This window comes from Mustela lutreola, chromosome 9 (assembly GCF_030435805.1).
Source record: "Mustela lutreola isolate mMusLut2 chromosome 9, mMusLut2.pri, whole genome shotgun sequence".
Taxonomy (NCBI): domain Eukaryota; kingdom Metazoa; phylum Chordata; class Mammalia; order Carnivora; family Mustelidae; genus Mustela; species Mustela lutreola.
Window position 1 is genome coordinate 12,844,290 of NC_081298.1, and position 26,430 is coordinate 12,870,719.

General features: G+C 56.1%; 1 protein-coding gene across 4 annotated transcripts in view; it reads left to right on the top strand.

Moving 5' to 3' along the window:
- SULF2 (sulfatase 2) overlaps nucleotides 1–22,721 on the top strand; it is a 113,006-nt gene extending 90,285 nt beyond the window's left edge. For 3 of the 4 annotated variants that reach the window (XM_059132920.1, XM_059132923.1, XM_059132922.1), the window contains exons 6-21: nucleotides 108–258; nucleotides 1,707–1,882; nucleotides 5,202–5,330; nucleotides 6,580–6,636; nucleotides 7,131–7,260; nucleotides 8,901–9,093; nucleotides 16,225–16,453; nucleotides 16,585–16,681; nucleotides 17,026–17,120; nucleotides 17,955–18,014; nucleotides 18,459–18,628; nucleotides 18,815–18,957; nucleotides 19,957–20,080; nucleotides 20,738–20,771; nucleotides 20,975–21,028; nucleotides 21,780–22,721. In XM_059132920.1, the coding sequence (XP_058988903.1) occupies nucleotides 108–258; nucleotides 1,707–1,882; nucleotides 5,202–5,330; nucleotides 6,580–6,636; nucleotides 7,131–7,260; nucleotides 8,901–9,093; nucleotides 16,225–16,453; nucleotides 16,585–16,681; nucleotides 17,026–17,120; nucleotides 17,955–18,014; nucleotides 18,459–18,628; nucleotides 18,815–18,957; nucleotides 19,957–20,080; nucleotides 20,738–20,771; nucleotides 20,975–21,028; nucleotides 21,780–21,810 (1,873 nt within the window). In that variant the 3' untranslated portion in view covers nucleotides 21,811–22,721. The remainder of the gene's footprint in view (nucleotides 1–107; nucleotides 259–1,706; nucleotides 1,883–5,201; nucleotides 5,331–6,579; nucleotides 6,637–7,130; nucleotides 7,261–8,900; nucleotides 9,094–16,224; nucleotides 16,454–16,584; nucleotides 16,682–17,025; nucleotides 17,121–17,954; nucleotides 18,015–18,458; nucleotides 18,629–18,814; nucleotides 18,958–19,956; nucleotides 20,081–20,737; nucleotides 20,772–20,974; nucleotides 21,029–21,779) is intronic. The other variant, XM_059132921.1, reaches the window with a different exon arrangement.
- The last annotated feature ends 3,709 nt before the right edge of the window (nucleotides 22,722–26,430 follow it).

Sequence of the window (26,430 nt, forward strand, 5' to 3'; positions counted from 1 at the left end):
GGGCTGGAGACCTGGGAAGCTGGGGGACTGCAGATTTGGGGGGCGGGGGCCTGGGGATTCGGGGCAGCCCCACACCCGGCCTGACCCGGGTGCGTGTTTGCCCGCAGCACGCCGAGCTACAACTACGCGCCCAACCCTGACAAGCACTGGATCATGCGTTACACGGGGCCCATGAAGCCCATCCACATGGAGTTCACCAACATGCTGCAGCGGAAGCGTCTGCAGACCCTCATGTCCGTGGACGACTCCATGGAGACGGTAGGCCGCCCCGAGCTCTGGAGCAGCCCTCCCCGCCCTCATCCTGGCCCGAGGGCCACCAGCTGCAGAGGAAGGGAAACAGAGGCAGAATGAGCCGGCAGAGTGACAGCCCCGGGGAAGTGGCCACGAGCGGTCCCAGCACAGCCTCTGCCCTCGTGGCGCAGACGAGCTCGGCCAGTTCCATTTGGTACATTTGAGGCAGCTTTACTGAGATGGAATCCACGTGCTGTGTCGTTCCTCAAGTGCAGAGCCCGGTGGTTTGACTGTGTCGCAGACTGTGTGACCAGCACAGTCAACTTTAGACACGCTCATTACCCCACACGGGAGCCCCGCGGCCCTCAGCCATCACCCCCGGACTGCCTCACCCCGGCTCCCCAGGCAGCCGCTAACCTGCTTCGTGTCTCTGCAGACTCGCGTCTTCTGGGCACTTCCTAGAATTGGAACCCCATGACATGTGATCTTTCGTGTCTGGCCACCTTCACTCAGCATCACGTTTCCGAGACTCATCCATGTGCTAGGTCACATCTTTCTTTTCATGGCTGAATAGTAGTCCATCATATGGATACACAATTTTTTTTTAATTTTATTTATTTATTTATGATAGAACGAGAGTAAGAGAAAGATAGCACAAGGATGGGGAGCAGTAGGCAGAGGGAGAAGCAGACTCCCTGCTGAACAGGGAGCCCGATGCGGGGCTCGATCCCAGGACCCTGGGATCCTGACCTGAGCCGAAGGCAGGCACTTAACCACTGAGTCACCCAGGTGCCCCTTAAATTTTTTATTTATCCACAGTATCTGCACCCAGCGTAGAGCCCAACACGGGCTTGAACTCATGACCCCGAGATCAGGAGTCGGACACTTAACCCACCAGTCACTCTGTGGCTATGCAGCTATTTAAAATCCATGGGGCACCTGGGTGTCTGCCTTTGGCTCAGGTCATGATCTCCCGGTCCTGGGATCGAGCCCTGCAGCGGGCTCCTTGCTCAGCGGGCTCCTTGCTCAGCGGGGAGCCTGCTTCTCTCCCTCGCCCGCCTTCCCCTAGCCCTCATTCTCTCTCTCTCAAATAAAATCTAAATAAATAAATAAATCATGTTCATTCATTCATTCATTCATTCATCCTGCCAGCAGCATTGGCGGAGTGCCAGGGCCGTGGGAATGCAGCAGAGAACATGGTGACAGATGCTCCCGCCCGCGTGGGACCCCCCCCCCATTCTAATCCGGAGGCCTGGGGAGCCCCACTCACACCAAAGAGATAAAGGGGAGCCGCGCTGCCAAGAAGGGGGGGCGGGACGTGACGGCAGGCGGGGAGGCTGCAGTCATTCCAGTTACAAACACATCAGTCCCCGCAGCGAGGTGCCGTGAACACCCGAAGCCGGAAAGGGTCGGGCCCCAGGGCGCTCAGTGCCCTCAGCCCTGCCCTGCGTCCTCACCGCCTCACCACCTTTCAGCTCTACAACATGCTGGTGGAGACGGGCGAGCTGGACAACACCTACATCGTGTACACCGCCGACCACGGCTACCACATCGGCCAGTTTGGCCTGGTGAAGGGCAAGTCCATGCCGTACGAGTTCGACATCAGGGTCCCGTTCTATGTGCGGGGCCCCAACGTGGAGGCCGGCTCGCTGTAAGTGCCTCACCCACCCCCTACCCAGGGCCCCGCCTTTCCACGGAGGCCTCCAGGCTCCACCAGCCCCCAGGAGGCTGAGAAGCAGGTGGCTCCAGCGTGTGGCCCCAAGCCACTCCCTTGGGCGACACGTGATGTGGGCAGGTGAGCCTTGGTGCCAAGTGAAACACTGATTATGTCACCTAGGTGGGTTCTGACACACTTTATAGCCCTCCGCTGGGGAAGGAGAGACCGGGGGCCGGGAGCCATTAGCACCTGTGAAAACAGACTGTGTGTGCTGGGGCGGCGGGCCAGCGAGTCGGGGAGCTGGCCTGTGTGTGCGTCGCCGCCAGCGTGTGGGAAGGCCGCCTTGACTTCTGTCTGGCCTGGGGGACCCCTGGGGCGGCTGCCGGGGAGGAACCCTGCCGCCTCAGTGCGGGGTTGTCTGCAATGCAGCTGGGGCAGCTCAGGCCACAGTTCAGAGGGCAATAGTCTCCCTTCCATCCAACGTCTGGGACCCTGCCAGCCCTCAAACATCCTTCTCCTTGGGCTAAGCGTGAGCTGCCATATTGTGGCCGCAGAAATGCCACACCTGTGGCAGGGGTAGGGTAGGAAGGCAAGTGATGGCGCAGCGGCTTCCTCAGATCAACTGCACGTTGCAGAGACCAACCCAAATGGCTTTTTGAAATGCAGATAAATTGCTTTTAAGACACTTAACTTGACCTGACTTGCATCCCTTGGAAAGAATGCTTGGTGACAATTCCAGAAGGTGGGTTGTGTGGGTTCAAGGCTGGGCTGATTGCCCTCTGCCGGCCGATCTCAACAGATCCCTCCCCGCTCAGATCTCAGGGACCCATGGAAAGAGAGCAGTGATAATAGGTATACTTGTCTAGCTCCCCAGCCTGGATCTGAGCCCTTTACAGCCACCACGTAAGCCATGAGGGCATCCCAGCAACCGTGTTGCTAACACAGATGCCACCATGACCCTGCTGGTGGGGCACAGAGAAGTAAGCCTGCCTGAGGCCATGTGGTATGTCAGGGATGGAGCTGAGCTTTTAAGCTAGGCAGCCTCTACTCCTGCCGCTCGGAACCCTTGAGCCACCACTATAAATCAAAGGAATGTAACTCACTAAAGACTGCACAGGCATTGACATCTTCGGTTTGATCAGCCTCAGAGTCTCCGATCTGGTTCATAGGACCCAAAACCATACCCCACATGGACAAGAGAAGGAAAGTGCTAATGTCAGGCTTGGGGCTCAAGGCTAGGGTTCCTTCGGTTGCAAACATAAGGCCCCCTTCCCCCACCAAAAAAAAAGATAAAAGGAACATAGGAACTAAAGTAACTGGAAAGTCCAAGGCCACTATGGCTTCAGGCATGGCTGGATCCAGCAGTCTCACAATAACAACAGGAAGCTTCCATTTTCCATCTCTCAGCCCAGCTTCCTCTGAATCATCTTCATTCTCAGGCAGGCTTCTCTCTCCTGGTGGTAGACTCACCCTGACTTGCAGCCATCCAGTTTAGGAAACCAGACAGTGGTTCGGACAGAAGCCTCGAGGCTGACTCTCACCAGCCTGACTTGGGTCACGTGTCCATCCATCCCTGAACCAATCACAGTAGCCAGGGTGATAGAAGACCTTGAGTGAGAGACCTAATCCATGAGGCAGTGGAATCTGAGTGGGTCAGGGCAGTGTTCCCGCCAAGCAGGGTGTGGAGGCTGGGTGGGGAAAGATCTTGTCCATCCCACCTAGTTCTGGGGAGCAGGGCTGCTGGATGCCCTCAAGTCAGCTCAGCTGCCGGTTGCCAACATTCCATCTGGCGTCTGCTCCAGCTCCCTCCGCCGGACAGATTATACTGTCAGACCTTCAGGCCCCTCCACAACGCAGCCTCACCCCCTGAACCCCTCCCAGCATGCCTGGCTACCCGTCCTGTGTTCTCGAGGTGCTGGGCTGGGGGGTCGGGGTGGTCAAAGACAACTGAAATGCTAGGACCCAGGCCCTGCCCCTCAGCCCAGGGCATGGGGTCAGGGACTCCAAGCTGCCTTGATGGAGAGGGTTTCCGTGTGGCCATCGTGCACTCAGCAGGGGCCGACCTCCGCACTGGGCACTTCCCTCCAGCCCCTTACCACCACACTGGGGACACCACCAGGCAGAAACAGGAGATGAGATGTGACAGGCATCTGGTAGAAATAAATAACAAAAGTCACTAAGCTAGCACTTATTGAGCACCTACTGTATATTCTAAGTATAAAAGTGCTAGACGAGAGCATCTGCCTTGCAGCGTGCACGGTAAACCAGAGCTAGCACTGCAGGATGTAGCAAGTGGGGGTGATGAGGCCTCAGGGCAGGGGCAGGAGCACGATGGGGGTCCACGGGAAGGGCCTTGTGGTAGCAATCTGTGCTGCATCACAAGTCGTTGCAAACTGGGGCCCAGCTTAGCCTGGCCCTCTGCTTCCGCTGCACGCAGGACTCGGCAGGGCTGGGGAGGGACCGACTTCCCCACTCCCAAGGTTGTTCAGGTGCAAGCAGGGGACCTGAAGTCACACAGCCTGCCTCCCAGAATAGTCACCACCCATCTTCACCGGTGGTGGTGACCTAGGGCAGCTCGCTCCTTCTCCCCAACCAGGGGAGCAAGTAGACAAAGGGACAGCAGGCGAGACGAAGCATAGCCACCGTGTATCACCATCGCCTTCCCCAGATCCTGCGGGCTTGGCCCACCCTTGAGGGGAGGGACCTCACAGAGGTGTGCACACTGGAGAGCAGGGATCAAGGGGCCCCCGGCGTCCTTGGTAGTTGTTGAGCAGAGAACTCAGAGGGTAGGGGAGAGTGCTGCTCTGGCATCGAGAAAGAACATTCCAGCAGAGGGAAGAGCAAGGGCAAAGGTCCTGAGGCCAGACACCGGCCTGGCCAAGAACAGCCAGGGGCCAGCATTTGCATCAGAGGTTCAGAGACAGATGTGGGGGCCGGTCCAGGGTCGAGAGTGGCTCTTAAAGGGGGGGGGTGTCCTGTGATCAGACAGTTGGAGGCAGGGAGGGGCATCCCTAGCAGAAGCAGCAGGTAAGTAGAGGCCCATAAATCCCGGTGCCCTGTGGTATGTGTGGAGTGCACAGCAGGTGAGGGGTGGGGAGGGCCGGGGACTCAGCTGAACGGCGGGGGGGGAGGGGGTGGCGGGTAGGGGGGCTGCCGAAGGGAGCCTTGAGGGCTGGGATGTAGGAGAGGGACAAGCTCACAGCTTCTCTACGTTCCGGGCGTGAGTCCCTGGCGATCCAGCTGCCCTTTCTCCCCAGCAAGGCTGGGGCACCCCTGCCCAGGTGGCCGAGCCCTTCTCTGCCCCCTCCCTCAGGAATCCCCACATCGTCCTCAACATCGACCTGGCCCCCACCATCCTGGACATTGCCGGTCTGGACATCCCCTCGGACATGGATGGGAAGTCCATCCTCAAGCTGCTGGATACGGAGCGGCCAGCGAATCGGTGAGCAGGGGAGCAGGCCGGTGCTGGGGGCAAAGGGGTGCCAGGCTCCCCAAAGTGTGAACTCATGGCCGCATGGTGTGGGTCTGAGAAGGGGGTGTGTCTCCAAGAGTCTGGAGCTGGGGCTCCAGGGTCCCTGATCCCAACTCCTTCCCTGCCGTGGGAAAGAAGGAAGTTCTCGCTCTAAGTCCTCCGATCTGGATTGTCACTGAGGTGACCAGTTGAGGACACTCTCTGTGCTAAAACTGTATAAAACTGCAAATAATCACAACCACAGCAGCGAGCGCTCATTAAGCACTTCCTTGTTCTGAGTACTCCGCAGAGGACTTCCCGTGTTGATCATCACGGTGACCCCGTCGGGGAGGCATTACAGGGTCCCTTCTTACCAGGGTGAATCCGAATCCCAGGGAGGTCGAGCGACTTGCTGGGCGTCTCTCAGCAAGTGTGGAGCTGACTCCTCGGCGTTCAGACTCCAGGCTCGGCCCGCACCCCAGTCACCATGTTCTCAGGCTTTGATGCCGGCTGGTGTGATGGGCCCATATTCCTGGGTGTCCTGGAAGCAGAAAGGGGAGTGGTGACATGAACAAAAGCTAGGCAGGTAGGAAGGTGAGCGGAGTCTGGTAGGGACAGGCACACGGCAGCAACATCTGGAGGCCAGCACAGGGACTGCCCACCGGGTTCACTGCCCCAAAGTGCTGACTGTTAGGAGCTCCTGCTTGCCCCTCCTACAGCTCCGAGGTCCCCCCTATAGGGGGACCACCTCCAAGGAGCCTCCTACCTTTGACTACGAGGTTTCCTGAGCTGTACAGCTGTAAAATGGCATATTTGGGGCAGCAAAGGAGCTGGGTTGGGAGCCAGGACCCCTGGGAGCCGGGTGGAGGATGCCCGAGCTCCTATCTGGGAAACAGCAGTCAAGTGAAACTGTATGAAGTGCACACTCAGATTACACAAACCCAACTGCAAAGGATCAAAGACGAAAATCCCCCCCAAACCTTTGACCTGGGCCATTTCTGCCCTATGGGCCTTCCAACCCCCATCTCTGGGGAAGGTGCAGCTCTGCTCCGTGGGGTGGGCGCACCCAAGCCTTCCCGGCACCCCACTGGGCCCACTCTCCCCCCCCTAAGCTGCCCCCTAGAGCCCTGGGTCTGTGCTGATTATGAACCAAGGTACATTCCTGCCTCTTGCAGAATGGCGGGGGGGATGCGTGAGGCCCCCACATTGATGAGATGTTAGAAATGTGCTGCTTTTCCAGGTTTCACTTGAAAAAGAAGATGAGGGTCTGGCGGGACTCCTTCCTGGTGGAGAGAGGGTGAGTGCCGTGCTGGAGGGGGCCCCCACTTGCCCACCCCAGGAAGCTCCAGGCAGCCCTGCCTGTACCCGTGGTGCGGACGATCTCACTGGTGGGGACAGGAGGGAGACAGCCCCTGAGGTCCCTCACAACAGCGACTCGCTCGGATTTGTGCCCACAGCCTCCCCCCGCCCCCTGCACGAAGCCCGCTCGCTGTTCCCATGGCTGACGGAGAACTTGTGCCTGGAGACCACATGTCCCTTCAGACATGTTTTCCTGCCTACACAATGTCTTAAATGTTTCCTAATTTATTGCTAACTCATGCAGTTTGGGAGATTTCTCATAAAATTCCCATTTCCTAAGCCTCTTAACAATCAGAAGATGTGGCCGGCGGGACCCAGGTCCTCCGGTGATGGTGCCCGGGGCAGCACAGGGCTGCTACGTAGTAGGGGGTGGGGAGGGGCCCTCCTCCAGAGCCTGGAGGACAGCAGTCTGTCCCCCTCCCCGCCCCACAGCAAACTGTTGCACAAGAGGGACAATGACAAGGTGGACGCTCAGGAGGAAAACTTCCTGCCCAAATACCAGCGGGTGAAGGACCTGTGCCAGCGCGCCGAGTACCAGACGGCCTGCGAGCAGCTGGGACAGGTGAGGAAGTGTGGCCGCTGCCCGGCGGCCTCCTGTCCTCCCTCCCCTCCCCGGGCTGTCCCCTCCCCTCGGCTGCCCCTCGGCCTGGCAGTCTGCAGACCCAGCCGGCCAGGGAACTCCGATGGTGGGGGCCAGCCGGCCAGGGCACGCGGGGTGACACTGGGCGAGGCTCAGAAAGGGATTCCTTCCTCAGCTCCCTTTCGATCATGATCCCATCAGAGAAGCGCCCTGGGGGTGAGGGGGGCACATGGGGCTTCAGCCCCTCTGTAGCCCCCCCAACCCCCTTCCCCGGGGAGGTGGTAGCCCCCATGCGGTGTTCGCAGCCTCAGATACCCCGGTAGTTCCATTGAATTCACTTTAAGGAGCCTCTTCATGCTGGCTTTCCAGTCAGAGGAGAAATAGGAAGCTGCCTTTTTAAATAAAAAAGGATTTTAAAAAGTGAGCTGATTTCGAGAGAAGTGTTAAGAAAATTACAGCCACGTAGTATTTGGAGAGAGCAGGTGGAGTCTGCCTTGGCTTCTCTGAGGTGGGCTCTGGGGAGGGGGTCTGGGGAGGGCAAGGCAGGGCCAAAGAGCCAGGAAAGCAGGCAGGGGGGCCCCGTCCACGGGGTGCCCGCAGGCATCCCCCTGAAGTAACTCGGGCCTCACCCCTACATGTGAGTAAAGCCAGGCCTTCCTGTCCCGCTTCTCACTACAAGCCCGTGGCTTCCCAGGCCCAGGCGCGGGATGGATGGGTTTCTCGCGGGTTCCCTGCGAGCAGCTCCGTCCTGTCACCAGACTCAGCATTAGGACCGGCCCATCGGCGGGGCCGGGTCCTCACCCCCATTTGTTCATAAGCTCCCAGCCCCCAGACCATAAGACCCCCTCCCGCTGCGTGGAGGACTTCATGTTGGGGAAGAAGCCGGTCTGTGCCTGTGGACAAGAGCTTTGGGTTACACTGCTCGCTTCCTTGCAGAGCCCGGTTCCTGGCCCTGGAGCTATGTCCCTGAATGTCCCCAACAGAAAGCCTTGCCCTCCTGGGGCTGCATGCTGGGGCGATCGGGGGGAGTGGTGCTGATTTCAGTTCCGAGCTACCGAGAGTGAGCTGCTGGGCCAGGGGCCTTTGTCCCCCTAGATTGTTCCGATCCCCCTGTTGGCACCTTTCTCCCCACCCAGACCGGGGCTCAGGCAGGCCCCAGGGTAGCCCAAGGGCAGACATCAGCATCTTCAAAACATTATCAGAGTCTGTTCCGCACCCCAAAAGAAAAGAGTCCTAGAGGTAGAGATCGGGCTGACCTGCTGGGGAGGCATCAGTCTCTAGCCCCTCAGCTATAGCTCTGGGGCCTCCAGGACTCCAGTCCCAATGGTCACCCAGGGGCAGGGCACAGTCATGGCTCTGCCGACCAAGCCACCCGTCCCCCTCATCCCCCTCATCCCCCCCAGGCCGTACCCCTCAGGGTATGAGGGATGTTGTGAGCCCCGCCCCCACTCCGAGCCCCGCCCCCCACCCGCCCTTCTGTGCTCCTCCCACCGCGGACGTGCATCCGTCTGTCCGAGAGCCGGTGTCCACCCTGTGAGGGCCAGGAGGAGGGGGCCGGCTCAGGCCGGGATGGGGACAGAGAGGGGAGGCCCGGGAGCCAGAGGGCCGGCTGTGTCTTGCAGAAGTGGCAGTGTGTGGAGGACGCGTCCGGGAAGCTGAAGCTGCACAAGTGCAAGGGCCCCGCGCGGCTGGGGGGCGGGGCGCTCTCCAACCTGGTGCCCAAGTACTACGCGCCGGGCGGCGAGGCGTGTGCCTGCGACGTTAGTGACTACAAGCTCAGCCTGGCCGGTCGCCGGAAGAAGCTCTTCAAGAAGAGTGAGTGCGGGGGCTTGGGCGGGATGGGGCAGGAGGGGCACGGTCCTCCGTAGCCCCCCAGACGTGCGTCGCTGGCGTCAGGTGATGTTCTGGGAGCGGGGACACAGCCACGGGCCCCAGGCAGCCATGAAGCGGGAAGAGAATGTGCGAGGGCACTGAGCGCTGCACCCGGCAGCAGCTAAAGAGGCCAAGGAGAGGGGTCGGGGTCCACCACGCAGGGGCCTCACAGAGCACCCCACTTGGCCCCTTACTCTGAGATGAGAAGTCAATGGACAGTTTTGAGCAGAGAAGCCAAGGACAGATTGGTGTTTTTAGGGGATCCTCCAGCAGTCACTTGGCTGGACTGTGAGGGGCAGGAACAGAAGCAGGAGGCCTGTGGGGAGGCCAACTGGGTGGCCTCCAGGAGACCTGGTGAGGAGCCTTGGTGCTTGGCCCAGGCAGGCACGTGCAAGAAGAGGTCGGGCTCTAGAAGGGCCTGGAAGGGAAAACCATCTGATGGTCGCTTCTCATTATTTGCCGATTGTCTTCCTAGCAGCGATTGACCTGTAGCCCCCAAATCAGTAGTCAAGGTGCTTTCTCGGTCATTCAAGGTACGTGCGGAGTGGCAGAAATTTCTGACTCAGGCAACACGCTCGCTCCCAGCTGAGCTCGGACGAGGCAGCGTCTGACGTGCTTTCCAGCTGCAGCTCTAGTACTGTGTGCGAGCATCTTTTGTGCTTTTGCCCAGTGAGGTCACTGCTCGGCCTGGTACTGAGGTGTTATGTGGTGTCCCCAAGCACAGGAAGGCTGAGATGTGCCCTACGGAGGAGGCACGTGGGTTAGATAGGCTTTCCGCAGGCATGAGACTCAGTGCTGTCGGCCAGGAGCTCGGTGTTAAAGGATCAACGGTATCTATTAAATGAGGTGTTTCCAAACAGAAACACACAGAGAACACGTTTCTGTATTGATAGTTGACAAACATGCTATGACCAGAGGCTCACAGGAACTGAGCCCCACATTTCCCCTAGGAGCAGTGGTACAGTGTCAGCTAACCCAGTGTTCAGGGGACTTTATAGAACATAATGACCTCAAATAACGAGAATCAGCCGTACTTTGGATAAGTGGGGCCGAGCCTCCATCCCAGTGAGGAGCCGTCCAAGACGTCATGGCTCACTCCCCACAGGGGCTGAGGAAGGACAGACAGACAGCCAGCGGACAGGGAAAGCAGACTTAAAGTCCCCTAGATCTGACCGCAAAACTCCTGTCACCCTGGGGAAGTCCTGGCCCCATTCCAAGGTTCAGCTCCACCTGGAAAGAATGTACCTGTGCCTGGAACATGCTTAGAGACCCCTGGGGGCCAGGCCTCTGTCCCAGTGAGACCCAGTCTGCGAGCCAGAAGCCTCCCCTCCAGACCCGGGCAGTTGCCCATGCTGTCCACGTGTCAGGCCCCCGGACCCAAGGACAACCAAAGCCTACTTAGAGACTTTAGCCCCAGGTGTTTTCATTCTTAATAGTGGTAAAATAGACGTAACATAAAGTTTACTATTCTAACTACTTTTTTAAATTTTTTAAAAATATTTTATTCATTTGAGCCCCAGAGCGAGAGGAACAAGCAGAAGGTTAGAGGGAGGGGGAGAAGCAGCACAACGTGGGGGCTCAATCCCAGGACGCTGAGATCATGGCCCAAGCTGAAGGCAGATGCTTAACCGTCCAAGCCATCCAGGTGCCCCTAATTTTTTTTTTTTTTTTTTTTTTTTTTTTTAAGATTTATTTATTTGAGAGAGAGAGAGAAAGAGAGCCTGAGTGGGGCCGAGGGAGAGGGAGAGGGTCTCAAGCAGACTCCGGGCTGACCACAGAGCCCAGTGTGGGGCCCAGGCCCACAACCCTAAGATCACAACCTGAGCTGAAACCAAGAGTCAGACACTGAACCGACCATGCCGCCCCGGGCACCCCTCTAACTATTTTCAAGTGCAAGGTCAGGGGCATTAAGCATCTTCACGTGGTTGCACGGCCATCACCGCCATCCATCCCCAGAACTCTCCTCATCTTGCAAAACTGAAACTGTCCCCATCCCCTTCCTCCCCCGGCCCCGGCCACCAGCCTTGTATTGCCGTCTCCGGGCATCTGAGTGCTGTGTGGACCCGAGTAAGTGTGCAGTGCGTGTCCTCGTGGGGCGGGCTTACCTCACTCAGCATGACGTCCTCAAGGGTCATCTGTGGTGTGGCCCAGGTCAGAGTCCCCTCCGCAGCACCCCGGCTCCTGCTGCCTCTGATAGTGCTTCCGAGGGGGTCCCCCATTATATGGCCTCACGAGCCCATTAGTCACCGCCAAGCTCATCTTCTTTAGCCAGCTCAGAGCCGGGCTTCCAGATTGAATCCCACAGCTGACATCTTGCTTCAGCACACGGCGCGGTGCCTGATCTTTGAATGGCACCAGAAGCTGTGACTCGGTTAAGATCCCCGCCCCCCACTAATACTCAGAGGAGAGAAAAAGCACCAACATAACCAGGACCCCAGTGCGCCCAAGCACCCATGGGAGTTCAGTGTAACCAAGGTCCCGTCTTAGACACACCTCGCGGCAACACGGGAACTAAGGCGGGGGACCCTCCTTAGGACGCACAGGAAAGCCCAGTTACACAGCGGAACTGGGGGCTCAGGCCCCATCCGCTGGCCCCGCGTTCATCCCCCTGCAAGTGCCTCCCGCCCCTTTCTGAGCAGCTGGCCCCAAGCAGGGCTTCTCAGCCCCTCCACAGCGCCCCCACCCCGCACCCAGGGGACGCTTGGCCCTGTGGAGCCATCTCTCCCTGTCACAGCCGTGTGATGGGGGCTGCTCCTGGCCTTGGGTGGGATAGGGCCGGGGGTACTTGCAAACATCCCACAAGGCACAAGACAATCTCCCACAACAAAGGATTGTTGGGCCCCCAAATGTCACCAATTTGGAGGTTGAGAAGCCTCAGTTCAGAGCAACTCAGACCCCAGCCCGCCATGATCCAGCTGGGGCACTAGCTGTGGCAGGAGGAAGCCAGGCAGGGCCGGCCAGCCCAGCATGGGGCGACGGGTGCCCCCAGCCACCGTATACTCACTTGGGCTCCCAACAAACCCGCAGCCCTACTGGGCACCAAATGCTGAGGTTCCAAAGTTGAACGAGAGAGATGCAGATCAGGCCCCATGGGTGAGACAAGGTGTAAGCAAGTTAACGGAGTGGCAAGATGCCAGAAGAGGGGACACAGAGGCCCTGGGGGTCCCAGCCCCAGAGAGCGGGCTTCAGGACCCAGGGTTTTCCAGGCCTGGGGGATAGATGGGCCCCACTGGGGACCTCGGACAAGGCTGTCCCAGCTGCCGAGTGCCCTCCAACCACAGGGTGGCTGCTTGATACCAGCTTCCAGGGGCTACAGAAGTTACCAGCTCTGTTCATGTCGTCCTGCAAAGAGCCCTGCAGGGCAGGGACCGTCGTGAGGACACAGCTGCTCGAGTTAACCAAATTGTCCGGGGTCACACGTTTGCTCAGGATTTGCATCCGAGCAGTCAGATTCCAGAGCCCACGCTCTTGGCCACGGGGTTATGAAGCCCTTCCATTCCCAGGACGCAGGTTGGTGGGGGCGCCTCTGGGACCCCAGAAACAAAGCCCACAAAGGTGACCAGGAGAGCGAGGAGTGTGGCTTCACGTCCAGGCAAAGGCTCACATGGGAGCCAGCAGCCTCATCTGTAAAGGAGCAGAGAGTAAATCTTTGAGGCTTTGCAGGCTGAACAGTCTCTCGACTTCTCCATATTGTCACTGGAGCGAGGAAAGAGCCGTGGCCTCAGTAGCTTCCTTACAAAACCAGACAGAGGCCTAGACTCGGCCGTTAGGCTAGAGCTTGGGGACCTCTGGGTGCATGGCTGGAGCGTGGAGGTGGGAAAATCGAAGCCACCGACTCCTGAGCAAGCAAGACAACAGGGGCAGCAGGAACCTGGCGGATCTACTTCACGGCCCTCGTGGGCATGTATGACCCAGAGGTTCACACTGTGTGTATCAGGGGCCCGGGGACTGGACTCAGGAAGGAAAAAGCCAAGGGGAGAGCTGGCCCAAGGTTTTGCTAAGAGATGCCTCTCCTGGGCCTCGGCCCCCAGATTCTTTGGCCTGTGTGACTCTGATAGAAGGAATCTGGGAACTGAAAGATACAAACATCTGCCCCAGAAGTGGGGGCATCTAGAGCAGATTCTGCTGCCCAGGGACATTCTGCAACCCCCTCCCCCCCACCCTCGGGGAGTCCTATCCATGGGCCTCGGGCGCCATCTGGTGGCCACTGGGAGCCCAGCAGAAAGGTGGGCCGACGGGGGCTCTAGGCCCTTCTCCAGAAAGATGCACCAGACCAGCAGGGTTACAGACTTGTTGCACAGCAGGGCCAGACCTGAGTGAAGGGGGCAGAGCTTTAAGACAGAAGGGAGGGCTGGGGACTGTGGCCAAGAGGAGAACGGACCACCTGTCTAAAGGAGTGGGGTCAGCCCCTGCCCAGGCGTGGCAGGTGCCTCTTTGGTTCTGTCCTCCGAAGCTGGAAATCTGCTACATGACCACCTATTCCCACCTTTCCCAAATGTTACCAACTTGATCCAAGTTGGTTTTTAATATATAGAAGATCTGCAAGAAATGTGGGCTCTGACTTTAGCCTGCGTGCCCTTGGCTCTCAGTAGTGGACGTAGAGCCTGGAAAAAAATGCCTCTGAGCCCTGTCTCCCAGGGGCCCAGCCCCGGGGAGAACATCCAGCTCCGGGCTGGCCAATCAGATGGAGAAGCTCAAAGACCCTCCAGCAAGCTGCTCCCTTTCCTTTCCAGGAGAATGTGCTACCCAGCTTTGTTCCTTTCCAGTTCAAATTAATGTGGTTTTTTGGTGACTTTGTTTCTTATTGAGGTGTAACGGACATGTTAGTCTTGGGTGTGCAACATAGTGTTATAATACTTGCAGACTTTGCAAAATGATCACAGTGGGTAGTTAAGATCCATCTCCATGCAGTGACAAAAATGCATTCATTGTAAAAATGTTAAAAGGTCTCTCTTAGAAATGTTCAAATACACAGTACGGTCCTACCAACTAGAGTCACCGTCCCATACACGGCATCCCCAGGACTCGGTCATTCTATAACTAGAAGTACCTTTTGAGCCCCTTCACTCATTTCGCCCATTCCTGCCCCCAGAACCTCTGGCAGCCACCAGTCTGTTCTCTGTATCTATGAGCTTGGTGGTGGTGGTGGGGGGGGGTTATTTTTAGATTCCACGTGTAAGTAAAATCAGATGGTGTTTTTCTCTGTCTGACTTGTTTCACTTCGGGGACGCCTGGGTGGCTCAGTTGGTTGGACTTGTTTCACTTCGCATTATATATCTGCTGGTCCATCCATGTTGGTCTTTTGGGTTTTGGTTTTTAAGATTTTATTTACATAGTTATTTAAGAGAGAGAGCACAAGCAGGACAAGAGGGACAAGCAGACTCCCAGTTGAGCAGGGAGCCCAACCAGGGGCTCAATCCCAGGACCCTGAGAGCATGACCTGAGCCAAAGGCAGAGGCTTAACCCATTGAGCCACCCAGGCGCCCCTTCTTATTGTCCCTTTGATGACAGTCATTCTAACTGGTGTGAGGCGGTAGCTCACGGAGGTTTTGCTGCACGTTTCCCGGGTGATGAGCAGTGCCGACCACCTTTTCTTTTTTCTTTTTTCTTTTTTTTTAAGATTTTATTTATTTATTTGAGAGAGACAGTGAGAGAGAACATGAGCGAGGAGGTCAGCAGGAGAAGCAGACTCCCCATGGAGCTGGGAGCCCGATGTGGGACTCGATCCCGGGACTCCAGGACCATGACCTGAGCTGAAGGCAGTCGTCCAACCAACTGAGCCACCCAGGCGCCCCCGACCACCATTTCATGTACCTTTTGGCCATCTGGATATCTTCTTTAGAAAAATGTCTATTCAGAGTCTCTGCCCATTTTTAAATCAGATTGTTTGGGTTTTTGCTGTTGAGTTGTGTGAGTTTTTATCTGTTTTGGATATTAACCTCATCCTGATCGGTTTTTTATCATCAATGGGTGCTGAATTTTGTCTGCTTGTCCTGCATCCACTGAGATGATCCCACGATTTTTATCCCTCGTTTTGTTAAACGTGGTGTATCACACGGCTTGACTGGCAGACGGCGGGCCATCCTCTTCAGTCCTGGAATAAATCCCACTTTATTGTGCTGTTTGATCCTTTTACTGTATTACTGAATTCGGTTTGCTGGTACTTTTACTGAGGGGTGTTGCCGTTACATTCATGAGGGAAACTGGCCTATAATCTTCTTTTCTGGTGGCGTCCTTGTCTGGTTTTGATATCACAGTCATGCTGACCTATGAAATGAGTTTGGAAATGTTGTTTCTTAGAAGAGTTTGAGAAGGACTGGTATTAATTCTTCTTTAAACGTTTGGTAGAATTCACCAGTGAAACCATCTGGTCCTGGACTTCGGTTTATTGGGAAGTTTCTGATTACCGATTTAATCTCCTTACTTAATGATTTTATATCCACGTTCCGTTTTTTTCGCTTTTTCTTTTTTTATTGATGTGAAATTCAGGCACCATAAAATTTACCATTTCTATCATTTTAAAGTCTACGATTCAGAAGTATGTATTACATTCACAGTGTAGTGCACCTACCACCTCTACTTCCAGAACCTTCCATCACCCCAAAAGGGAACCCCATCACTGTCTCTCCATCCCATGGCAACCATGAACTTGTTTTTGGTTTCTTTACCTCCTCTGGACGTTCTGAACAAATAGACCCGTACAGCACGGGATCTCTGGTGTCTGGCTGCGTTCACAGAGCATCACGAGGTGGACACCCACCCACATGGTAGCGTGCATCATGGCCTCGGTCCTCTGTGGCTGGACATTCCATCACATGGATGGACCACGTGTGTCCACGCATAGCTCTTTCCAGGGATCATCTCAAGCCACTCTCTCCTTAGCTCTGCACCTTGCGTTTTCCCAATTGAATCACTGTGTGGCCCTTCCCACTGGGGTCAGACCCCACTGGGGTCCTGCTTCCCGGGGGGGTAGGTCTCATGAGCCCTCGAGTCTCGGGATCAGTAGTCCGCTGCCCGGAGAGCCCAGCCGGCCCGGCCAGCCCCACTAACCCAGCCACCCGCCGATGCCCACAGAGTACAAGACCAGCTATGCCCGGAACCGCTCCATCCGCTCGGTGGCCGTAGAGGAGGATGGTGGGGCGCACCGCACAGGCCTGGACGACACATCCCAGCCCCGCAACCTTAGCAAGCGGCACTGGCCAGGGGCCCCTGAGGACCCAGATGACAAAGATGGCGGAGACTTCAGTGGCACTGGAGGCCTTCCGGACTACTCAGCCCCCAACCCCATTAAAGTGACACACCGGTGAGCATCCCGGAGGAGGGCAGGCATGTAGGGGGCAGCTGGGGCCTTGCGGGGGGAGCACTCACATCTCGGGCCCCCGGCTGGGCTCCATCAGCCCCTCGGAGGCACATGTGGCCCCTTTTCCCGAGCAGGTGCTACATCCTCGAGAATGACACGGTCCAGTGCGACCTGGACCTGTACAAGTCCCTGCAGGCCTGGAAAGATCACAAGCTGCACATCGACCACGAGGTGAGGGGTTCTGGGCCGGGAGCACCCCCACACACACCCCGAGCTCGGCAGGGCCACCAGCCATACTAGGAGGGCAGCGAGGCCTCCCCGGAATCCTCGGACCTCAGGCCGCTTCCAGGCCACGGGGGAGGACAGTGTGGTCCGGGACTGACCCTGGGGGAGACGAGACCTCGGTGGGCTCAGCTGGTCCTCAGGAGCCTGGCCACTTCGCCAGGGGGAACCCAGGGCCCCTCAGCAGCCGCAGATACAGGCAAGGGCCAGGCCCCCAGCCCCCAGCCATCCCTTCTTCCCCACACTCCCCACTCCCAGAGTTTCATAGCCGCTTCGCCTGTTCTCTGCCTCAGATCGAAACTCTGCAGAACAAAATTAAGAACCTGCGGGAAGTCCGAGGTCACCTGAAGAAAAAGCGTCCTGAGGAATGTGATTGTCACAAAATCAGGTGAGGAGGCAGCAAGGACCAGCCAGGACAGCCCGGAAAGGCCCCTGGTGCTCCTGCGGGACACCGCTGGGGACACAACCTCTGCTCCGGGACTCCTTTCATTATCTGTACAGCCCTAGCTTCTCGCTCAGAGGGAGACCAGAAACCCATAGGAACTCACATGCCCGTTGTCTGTGCTGGGCACAGACCGCCACCCCCCAGGAACCAGCCAGATGCCCCACTTCTGCACTGCGCATGGGGGCAGGCTCTAGCCATGAGGGGGCTGGTTCCCAGGCGGGGAGGGTCCCTTGCTCCCTGCCCTTCCAGGAACAGCCCACGTGGCCCAAGGTCCATGTCACCAGCTCAGCGAACTGTGGCCTGGGGCTCACCATCCAGCCAAATTTCTGTGATGCCGGCACTGGGTCAGGTCTATGCCATCCAGCACGGCAGCCAGCAACCCCACGTGGCTCTCATGCTCTTGAAATGCGGCTGGGGTGACGGGGGAACTGAACTTGTGGTTTGATGTAAATGGAAACAGCCACAGGTGGCCCCTGGGTGGCCATGGGTCCTTCTCAGAAGGGGCTGGCCCCGAGCCCGCATGCGGTGGCCAGGGCTCTGGCGGCCCCCAACACGGAGGTGCCCGCCCACCTTCCAGTCCTACTGACTTAACCCCACCCAGGAGCCCCCAGCTCACCTCCAGCCAGCCAGGGAGCTGCCTTCCTGGGGATGGTTTCCACCCCAGCACTGCCCCAGAGAGCAAGCCGGGGGTCCCAGGGAACCGTAGTTAGCACGACCCCCCTCCCCAAGAGCTGCCCGGTAAGCAGCTTCTGATCCGCGAGGCGGGCTCTGTTACAGTTACCATACCCAGCACAAAGGCCGCCTCAAGCACAAGGGCTCCAGCCTGCACCCTTTCAGGTAAGGGCAGTTGAAGGCTCAGGGGACCTAAGGCAAACACGAGAAGGCAAACACGAGAAGGAAAGAGGTCTGGACCCTTCCCTGGGAGGTAGGCCTTGAAAGGGTGGGACTCCCTGAGCGGCTCTCCGGCGCCCCCCCCCCCCCCCGTGGCTGGAGGGGTTGCTGCTGCCCCACCAAGCAGGGCGGGGCTGAGTCTGGCCGCTGGGGGGAGCCGGCTGCGGGGGCAGCAGACTGGACCTGGCCGTCCCCCTCCCCCCCACCCCCCCAGCCCCCAGCGTCAGGCCAGCAGTGGGTCTTGGCCAGCGGTCCTTCGCCTGGGGGACCTCCCACGGCAGGGCGCCCGGCGACAGGCAGGAAGAGCGGAGGTTCAGGGGCCCGGACCCCGAGGAGGCTGCAGGTGGGGACCGGGGGAGGTGTGAGGGGTGTGGCCGTGTGTGCCCCTAGGAAGGGCCTGCAGGAGAAGGACAAGGTGTGGCTGCTGCGGGAGCAGAAGCGGAAGAAGAAACTTCGCAAGCTGCTCAAGCGCCTGCAGAACAACGACACGTGCAGCATGCCGGGCCTCACGTGCTTCACCCACGACAACCAGCACTGGCAGACGGCGCCCCTCTGGACACGTGAGCCAGCGGGCAGGCGTGGGCTGGAGGGCTGCTCCGGGGCTGCACGGGACCCCCCCCCCCACACTGCTGGGCCCCCAGCTCAGGGCCGCAGGGTTCCCAAGCCCTGGGGGCAGAAGGGGGCTCAGGGCCCCAGACGGGAACCCCCGTGGGCCACTCACAGGGCGCACCCCCTTCCCTTGGCAGTGGGGCCCTTCTGCGCCTGCACCAGCGCCAACAACAACACCTACTGGTGCATGAGGACCATCAACGAGACCCACAACTTCCTCTTCTGCGAATTTGCCACGGGCTTCCTGGAGTACTTTGATCTCAACACGGACCCCTACCAGGTACACGCAACCCAGGCTGGAGAAGCGGGGACGGGGCCCCGTGAGCAAGTGACAGCACAACTTCCAAGCCCAGGCTTCCTCCTGAGCCCCTAAGGCAGGAGGGACCCGTGCGCCTTCGGCCCCCCTGTGCCGCCATCCTCCAGCACCTGGAGTCTGGGTCTCATACCGCCTGTCCCTCTAACTTAGGCACCCACAGGCTGCCTGCACACTCTGCACACCCTGCACACTCCGGGGCCTACGGGGACACGCCGGCCATAGGCAGTAGTCATGACATGCCGAGCACTAGCCCAGGTGTGTGCGAGGACAACCATCGGAACACACACCTGCCCAGGGGCCCAGAACGTGTAAGACAGACAGGAGCCCCAGTCTCTAGTGAGCGGCCTGCATGTGTCCCTTCTGAAACGGCCGGTCCCCACGGAGCTCTTCACGCTGGAGCTTCCCAGCACCCTGGCCTTGGTTCCGCCCCACTTCCGGGTCTCGAGAAAAGCCTGCAGTCGTTTTGTAGGAAACCTGGTCTTTAAAAGCCAGCGGCTCCCCAGTCTTGGTCTTCAGCTGCCACACAGGCTGCCTTAGGCCATCCTCATCCTTTACACCAGGGGGTGGCAGAGCACGCAGCGCTGTCACCAGCAGCTCCCAGAGGAGGCAAGAACCCGGGTCCCTGAGCCGCCCCTTCCCCGAGTGGCAGCTTTGCGGTCAGGAGGTGCCGAGGGGCTCTGGGGGACGGTCCAGAGCTGCAGGGCAGAGCGGCCGCCGAGGCGCTGGAGCCACTGGACGGGAAAGGGAGGCATCTGGGGCCAGTCTGTCCTGCCGGAGAGAACGTGGCGGGGCTCACGGGCACGACACAGTGCGGACTATCCCCAGCTCCAGCTCCAGCAGAGTAAAGATCACTGCCCCCCCAGCACCCCTGCTCCCAGCCTGCCTGGAGAAAGTCTGGTTGGGGGAAGCTGGTGGCCCACCCCCCCCTGCACACGCCTTGCTGACAACCTTTGTCCCGCCCAGCTGATGAACGCGGTGAACACGCTGGACAGGGACGTCCTCAACCAGCTCCACGTGCAGCTCATGGAGCTGAGGAGCTGCAAGGGTTACAAGCAGTGCAACCCCCGGACGCGGAACATGGAGCTGGGTGAGTCGGCGCTGCGGCGTGGGGCCGCGGGGGGCAGGGCCCCGTAGGAAGGAATTTAGGAGGTCGGTCTGGTCTGAAGTGGGGGCTGCGGTCCCCCCTCCCTAATGTGCACCAAGTTCATGGAAGTCCTGACACGCTGTGTCGGTCTCGGTGCTACATGTCTCCCAGTCTGTGTCTCATCACCCGTGACAACCCCCGGGGTGAATCTGCTCCTCCGGGTTTACGGGCGGTCACGTGACTGGGGGCTGATTCCGAAGCCCACACGCTGGTGACGCGGCCGATCCTCCAGGAAGCTTGCTGAGAGCCACACACACATGTCCCCACCGCCCCGCTCTCGGGGCCCATGGCTTCCAGTCCTCTGTCGTATAGCTATCCCTGCCTGTATGTGCCTCCCCACCATGACCATGACCCAGGTCACTGCCGGGCAGATACATCAGGGTCCTACAGCTGGTGACACGCAGTACGGGCAACCTCCAGGCTACCTAGGAGTCTCGGGAACACTCACGTCCTGATTCAGCCACTCCATCTGCCCTGGGGGACACGGTCAACGTCATGAAACGGGGAAAAAAAAAAAAGGCAGTTACAAAGCAGGTATCATTGTTTGTGGCATTGTTGCCCTTAAACTGTTTTCTCTTTGTTCATTTGTGTCTCATTTAGGACTTAAAGATGGAGGAAGCTACGAGCAATACAGGTATCCATCCGGTTCTGTTGTTAGAGCCTGAGCCCGTCCCCTGTGCTGGCCCATCCGGGGTCCAGCCTCTGAAGTGGCACGCGTCGGGTTGAGGCCCTGCCCTTTCTCTGGTCTGACAGGGGCCTGGACTACCCACCCCGGGGGGCGGCTCTTTGTCTTTCTGGGTGAAGCTAACAGACTCTTTTTCATACCCCCAAACTTAGGCAGTTTCAGCGTCGAAAGTGGCCAGAAATGAAGAGACCTTCTTCCAAATCGCTGTGAGTTGAGGTGCCATGAGTTGAGGCCTGTAGCGTAACCGAGGCCTGGTAGCCCAGCGTAGTCCTTAGAAGTTGAGAAGCGTGTGAACCGTACACTTGCCAGACATCTCAAAGGCTGCAGAAGGGCTAGCCTGTCTGTCCATGGCAGCAGCAGGGCGACCTTCTGAAATGGCTCCCAAAATATCCCTGCCCCCAAGTCTCCCTCCAACGCCAGAGCGTCTGCCAAAGGGCTGAGATTGGGGTGACCTGGGTGACCTCTAGGCTAAAGGGACTGACCAGTGGGATGGGGCTCGAATCCTCGAACTCACTGAGCAAATCCAAACACACAGACGTCGGGGGGGGGGGGGGGGTATAGCTCAGGGCAAGAGCATTTGACTGCAGATCGGTGTGAGGGTTTTCCACTCACACTGGCCATTCCTCTGACATTCAGTTACCACCCAAACAGACCCCCTCGGTGCCCTGCCCTGTGCGGCCTCTGGTCTCTGCCCTCCCTTCTTTACGTGCACAGAAACCACCTGTGGCTTTGCAGCCGGCCAGGCGGTCTTTGGCGCTCCCAGAATTGAAGTGCATCACCTCCCGGGTCACATCCCCAGTGCCACCTCTGCCGGCCAGAGTGTGCAAGCCACAGACGAGGTCGGGGTGGCTGGCTGGGAGCGGGCCCTTCCTCCGGGACCCTGCCGTACTCCCTCCCGGCAGCCACACCCCAGGGCTGCTTCCCGGGACCCTGAGAGGAGTCTGCTTTGCTCCGCAGGGGACAGCTGTGGGAAGGCTGGGAAGGTTAGGAAGCGCACGGCGGGCCTCCAGACCAGAAGCGCCATCTGACCGTCCCGACCAGGAAGACTGTGCACGATTTCAGACGGGCCCGCGCTCCTAGCTGGGGGCCTGAGTCCCGGGACCTGCTTTCCGTCAACATGGCACGCTCTGGAAGACGACCGTCGGGAGTGGTGGGACTTCGGGAAGTCCATTTTTGCCCCTGCTTTTGCTTTGGACGATACCTCACCAGCTGCACAAAATGCATTTTCATATCAAACAGTCACCACTAACCCTCTCTGAGAGGCTTACAAAGGGAAGATTTTCTTGGCAATTTCCCCCAACGGTGTAAGGCACTGGAACTTTTTTCAAAATCCTAGGGGAAGAGCACCCCCGTTTCAGACCCTTCTTTCAGTTCATCACAAAGAAGGAACTCGGACAGCGGCGGCAGCGACGCGACCTGCTGCTGCCTGGAGGCGGCGCCGGGCCCGGCCGTGAGTCGGCAGCGTGGGGGCACCTGCCCTGGCGCCATGAGGCGGGCTGTCTCCGAAGAGCCGGACTCCGCTGTACATAGGAGACTCCGCACGTAACGGCGTGGGAACTCGGAGGGGAATCGAACCAGAAACCCGGTTTGCAGGAGTGGTGGGGTCAATAAACGCGCTGTGGCCAGTGTAAAGAAAACCCCTTGCACTTGTGGACATTTCTGTTCCCGCCCAGACGCCGTTCCCGCCCGTATTCCTTTGTCATCTGTCCCAGAACTGATGTTTTTTAAAGTACTGAGAAAAATGAAGTTGATGTATGTCTGTCCCAGGTTTTAACAAAATTGTATTTGTAAAGAAATTTTGTAGTCTAAGTATTGTCATACGACGTTCGAAGTCCCAGCCAACGACAGGCAGTTGGTATGAGGTAACCTTTAACATTTTGTAAAAGGCCGTTCTTGGGAGTTCTTTGGTGTGCTTGGTTTTTTTTAAAAAAGCAGTCAACACCTTTTTGGAAGGAGACACTTAGGGGGGAATAGAAGAGTACAAATTAATGAGGAAAACTCACCCCACTTCAGCAACCTCGCAGGTAAGTCTCCTGTTCCCCCCGCTTCAGGACCCTGCTTTTTAAAAATGTTAATTGACTGCAGAGCAATTCACTCTATTAGCCGGCCCCTCTCCGCACCCGCTAGCCCAGCCTGGCCAGCACAGCGGTCAGAGGCCAGGAGGGAGGAGCAGGAGGGCCCAACCCGGCCACCACCCAACCTGCCGCGCTTCTCAACGAGCAGACGGTGGAGAGGACCCCCAAAGTGCTCGCCTTCGAGCATAACAGCTCTGTGCTTTTCCACTCTTAGGATTATTTGAACAGGATCCCTTAACCACCTCTTTATCCTTAATCCAATTAGGATTTTTTTTTTTTTTTAAAGGAAAAGAAGGAAACAAGCAAGCTCTTAGGCATCAATGTTAAATAGAAACCTTTATTTACAATGACATCCAAAATGATCCGCAACGCAGTCAGAGCTTACCACTCAACCATCTCCTAAGTTATCCCATGTGGTCTGGGTTCTTTGCAGTGTAAAGAATGATTTAGATTTTTAGAAGAAACATTGAATGTAAACTTGATTGAAAGTGAATTCATTCTCAATACTATAAGTCAGTTCCTGAGAATTTTAAATATTGCTCTCAGAATGACATTTCCATCATCAAAATTCCACACATTGGAAAGACAGAGAAAGAAGGAAAGAAAAAACACCTTGCTCATTAAACAGTTGGCCTTCGAGCTGAAAAGCAGCTCTTGCTCCTCTGAAGCAGAGGGTTTTGTCTGTCCTACAGGCTTTACTCCTAGGATGCCCCCGCTTGTGAACAAAACTCATGGAACTGGAGAGGCATGAGGACAACTTACGTGGCAGTCCTTTCAAGGACCGCAAGCCAAGTATCTTCTATGCTCCCCTCCCCATACCCCCAACTCGCCTAGATATTAAATACCAACTAACTAAGCAGTCCTGGTGGTTGATATTTACACCTTTTCCATCAAGATGCACAATTTAGAAAAGTGGCATCATAATACGAACATTAACAATGAATTTCTATTTGCTTTTTAAAGGAAGAAATGTATCTCCTCTATTATCATTTTGATCTTTATAAAATATATATATTTATATTTATATATCTTTGGATTCAGCAAAAAAGTAGGTACTGGAAATATCACACATTCTAAAAGCAGATGAAATACCAAGGTTTAAAAAAGTGGGGGTTGGGGAGTAGGGAGAGGTAGGCAGCAGGAGTACAAAGAGAAGTATCCAAAAAAGATAAAAGGGCAATAAAGGTAAAAACAAATTATCTCAAAAGACGGCATCTATTAAAAGAAAATCAAATTCTTAAGTTTGCACCAATAAAATGAACAAGTAGAAAATATAAAAACTTATAATAAAGTTTCTCCTTTTTTTCCCATATAAAAGGGGGTGCTGCCTTCCAGTTAGCCTGGAGTTGGGACTGAGGAAAAGAATCACAAAACTTTGTGTTTTTTGTTTGTAATTTTTAAAAGTCAAGAAAGGTAAGAGCACCATTCTCTTTCTCCCCACGCACACATGACTTAAACAGGAAAGGTTCAGATACACGTGACACAACTGTGTCTAAAAAGACAAGAGACTGACTCAGCTACGTCTCTGCTCCAGACAGGAGGATGTTATCTGAAAAGTACAGGCCACTGTGATGGAAGTCGATGGATTTACAATCTCAGATTTATTTTTAACCAGGCAGTGGGGGAAAGGGTGTCAAATCCAAATCTATTCCAGAGGTGGTTCTGGAAATACGGGTTTCACTTATGTATAAGTCAAAGAAATTACGTGATCTTACCTTCATAAACACCTAGAAAAATTGGCTAAATACGTATGAAATAAAACAAAAATTAACTGGTTCTCGGTTATTGCTAGGAAATTGATACCAAAGCTAGCCAGAGACCTTTGAAATTCATGGATATCTGAAAACCCAATTTCATTCAACTATTTGAAGCTAATAAAGTAAGCCAGGTAAAAGGAATTAAATTTTTTCTCTATTCCCAACGGACCAGAAAGAGTGTCCAAGCCCGGCAAGAGCAGAAAGGGGCAGTGGCATGGAGCGCAAAGGCACGCGCTCAGCCAGACCACAGCTGGGAAGCTGCACACCCGGCCGCCCTGGGGGCTGAGCTCCCTGAGAAACCCCCTGACGCCACTCCGGCTCTCAGGGACCAGAAGCGCACCGCTTCCAAGTGACAAAACAGCCGAGCAGACACTAGACGCCATACATCAAGGGGTCTACTCCCAAGATCTCAATGTGGGATTTGGGTCCTAGCAACCAAAACCTTAGAGCACTCCTACAGCGGATGAAGAGGCAACATATTCGATTAAAAAACAGAATATCGTGAACTATTGTTTAATTTATGGACCGCTTAAAATCCAAGATTCCTTTTAAATCAAATTGATCTTTTAAAATTCTTGATATCTTTTTTTAAAAGTTTATTTCTCCATATCTATTCTTTCCCCTAAAATTAACAAAGTGCTTAGTTCTGGTAAAGGAATTTAAAAGACAAATTTAAAATGCCTACATCTAAACAAATGATCTTTTTTTTTAAAAAAAGCATTTAAGAGATCAAAAAGAGGGAGGCATCTAACACTGAAGCATGGGGGTGGGGTGCGCCTGCAGACCGCCATCCCCTCCCCCAGGCCACAAAATTCAGGGGGTGTCTCTTCTGTGTGTAGCCTCACCGCACTGAGCTTACTGAAGTCAACAATGTTAAATATTTAGCTTCACAAACTCTGTAAAAATGAGTTGTTGTGACCTGCAAAAAAGGTATATACATATTTTACATAATACAATATCTTAAAGGTCGTATTTACAAAAGAAAATCTATTCACAGAAACACTGCGAAATTCTGATTCAGAATGCAGTACCTGGCCTTGGGTTTTCTGCAATTTATTTTCAAAAAGCATTATTGCTCTACCATATAGGCAAAGGGTGACACCAGTACTTCAAACAACAAAAAAACCATAGTCCTTGCCCAACAGATCAGTTCAGACAAAAACCGGGAATGTGGTTCACCATTCCTCAAGACCTCAGGAATATTGCATTTATCCATTACTTTTTAAATAAAGTGCACTCGGCCGCACATTAGCATGGGAAAAACTGCTACTGCTGCAACTAAATACTGTCATCTCACTGTCCCTTCCACAAAGCCATGTGACATCAAGGACATCTCCTGGAGGTAAAGTATTATAGGACATTAAAGACAGAGGAAGTTCTTACTCAGGGAAAGGTCCAGGACAACCAAGAATAGGGCTGGAGCAACTCAACACCATCATTAAAAGACAAGAATTGAGAAAGGCCAACTTCTCGGGACAGAGTCCGGTGAGAACACAAAACCATCTGGTCACAACAGGAACACATCAAGTTCGGCAACTGTGTTCTCCGTCGGGTACTGCCACGAGAGAAACTAGACCTCCTCCCCTCTCTGGACTTCTCCGAGGTCCTCCAGCCCGCCCCCACGGATGTGAAACACCCGGACAAGCAGGGAGAAAGAAGGGGTACGGGCAGAGTATCGGGATCAGTCACACTCCGTCCCTCCAGAATCCCATCCCCAAGAGGCAGAATGCCAAAAGTAAGTGTTGTGAACTCCACGATACACAGGAGGAAGGAAAT